At 45.5% G+C, this 2,500-nt stretch overlaps 1 protein-coding gene across 1 annotated transcript in view; it reads left to right on the top strand.

Moving 5' to 3' along the window:
- The window catches only part of LOC307229278 (adhesion G protein-coupled receptor L1-like), a gene marked incomplete at its 3' end in the record, with an annotated part of 29,925 nt that overhangs the window by 16,147 nt on the left and 11,278 nt on the right, over positions 1-2,500 (top strand). The window contains exons 7-9 of the mRNA XM_079999241.1: positions 1,213-1,477; positions 1,869-2,208; positions 2,309-2,500. The exon at positions 2,309-2,500 is cut by the window's right edge and continues 102 nt beyond it. Of these exons, the coding sequence (XP_079855367.1) occupies positions 1,213-1,477; positions 1,869-2,208; positions 2,309-2,500 (797 nt within the window). The remainder of the gene's footprint in view (positions 1-1,212; positions 1,478-1,868; positions 2,209-2,308) is intronic.

The raw sequence follows: 2,500 nt of genomic DNA, 5'->3' as shown, positions 1-2,500 counted from the left end.
CTGAACCCACGGACATGATTGAGGTCTCGTTAGAACCAAGACATCTTAGACATCTCGTGGTTCGAGTTTGATCCATATCGATCTACATTTGGAGCAGGAAAAACCAATAGAATTTTACTGAAGTAGCCAACCATTCACACATTGCCTTGAACCTTGCCAACACGCCAAGATTCTAAAACTTCCGGTCGGGTGGTGGAGCAAGATGGGTTTGTGGAGCGGGACGCTTTGTGACATCATCATCCAATTCGTTATATATGCGCAAATTGTGACTCTGGGTGTGAATTTGCATCGTGCAAGGTGCATAGTGTTGACTCCATCGTTGTGTGTGTGTGTGTGTGTGTGTGTGTTTGTGTGTGTGTGTGTGTGTGTGTGTGTGTGTGTGTGTAGTCTTACCTGCTTGGTGTCGGTGGGGCTTTTCATTTGATATCTCTTTTGCCATTTTTGGAAATAAACACATTCTGTTTGCATCTAACCTGGTGTTAGATGTGTTGTTGTGTCCCTCTTTATTTTGAGTCAGTCATAACATACAAATTGTAGGAGTCCATAATGCGTTCCATGGACTCAGAAAGCAACGGAAAATTAAGAATCGGAAAACTATAATTAATCACATAGATCCATTTTTTATTACGTCACTCCGTCATCGTTGCCCCATCTGAGCAGAAAGGACAACACAGTGAATCACCACTACAAAAATTGACAAAACCCAATAAAATCAGATCAAAATCTGGCTGAATTTGTGTAGTCTGATCCTGGCATTACGGAAACTCAGAAAACTGTAATGCGTACCTAACACGACAAAACTTGTTTACTAAATCGTGTATTGTTGCCTGCAACTATAGTTAGTTTTCATTACTGCAATATTTTATCCAATATATGTCAAAGTAATGTCATTAAAAATATATTAAAATGAACAAAAAGTGTGAATGATGTTTTTTTTGAACCATCAGTTTATTGATGGAAAAATTTGTATAAAAATAAATAAATCCTATTTATAAAAATATGTAAATATTTATAAAATATGTATATAAATATTGATGAAAATATGTGTAATATACGTATTCCTTATTGTCATTTGATCCATTGTTTATCATGTGTGTTACAGTAACAGTCAGAAACTTATAATTTTAAACTATTGTAAGAAGTGTTTGGTAGAGACCGGCCTCTGTCGTTATCTTAAATATCCGAGTTCATTGTTTTCCTTTGGGTTCCCAGGTTGCCAAGTCGTGTGGACGGCACTGGCTTTGTGGTGTACGACGGTGCCGTGTTCTACAACAAGGAGAGAACGCGCAACCTGGTCAAGTACGACCTGCGGACACGGATCAAAAGCGGCGAGGCGGTGGTGGTCAACGCCAACTACCACGACACCTCGCCCTACCGCTGGGGAGGGAAGTCCGACATCGACCTGGCTGTGGACGAGAACGGCCTCTGGGTGATCTACTCCACCGAGGCCAACAACGGACGCATCGTGGTCAGCCAGGTAGGAGATAGTTGACTAGCTGAATAAACTTGTTTTGTTTTGTTTTCCACTGAAATTTACACTTACACTATAATTGTTTTCTTGATCAAAATGACTAGTTAATAACTATTTCCTATGTTTAACGGAAAAAATAAAATCTGATGAGTCAAAATGAGGAGTATTTATTTTACGGTTTACAGTTATTGTCATTTAGACCTATTTAGTTATTTCCCTGTGGCTAAAATGAGCAAATTTCGGCTTTTTGTCTTCACAAACTATTTAAATGTGGACTACCTACAAATTATTTATCTAAACTTTTTACAACTATTTTGAGCATTCGTATTAGGCCTGAGGGGAGGGAGGAGAGGAGAGCGGGAATCTGGTTGAACCTTCTGTCCACCGTGTCCTCCAGGTGAACCCTTACACCCTGCGCTTCGAGGGCACATGGGCCACAGGCTTCGACAAGCGCGGGGCGAGCAACGCCTTCATGGCATGTGGCGTGCTCTACGCCGTGCGCTCCGTCTTCCAGGACGACGAGGGGCAGGCGGAGGGCCGGGTGGGCGGCGACATGGTTGTGTACGCCTACGACACCAGCCGCGGCCAGGAGCTGCCGGTCCAGATCCCGTTCCCCAACCCCTACCAGTACATCTCCTCCATCGACTACAACCCCAGAGACAACCAGCTGTATGTGTGGAACAACTACTACGTGCTGCGCTACCCCCTGCAGTTCACGCCCCCGCCGCCCACCAAAGGTCGGTTGAGAGTGCGTGTCTCCATGCGAGAGGGTGCATGTGGACCTGTGTGTTTGTGCAAATAAATACCGATGTCTCCGTCCTCTCTGTCCTCGCCCAGGCCCACTGTCTTCCCTGATGACCACAGTCCGCTCCTACACGGCGACAGTAGCCTTGACCCCCGTGCGACCTTCCGCCTCCCACCCCATCGGCGTGATCAACAGAGGACCATTTGACCAACGGCCCATCACAGCCATGGTCCCTCTGACCCCACGCCCTCCCATGCGTGTCCCCTTGGCCCCTGGGGGCCCGG

Source organism: Zeus faber (assembly GCF_960531495.2).
Source record: "Zeus faber genome assembly, chromosome: 4".
In the NCBI taxonomy this organism is placed as follows: domain Eukaryota; kingdom Metazoa; phylum Chordata; class Actinopteri; order Zeiformes; family Zeidae; genus Zeus; species Zeus faber.
The sequence above is the reverse complement of the archived record's forward strand: the minus strand, read 5'-3'. Positions and strand labels throughout refer to the sequence as shown.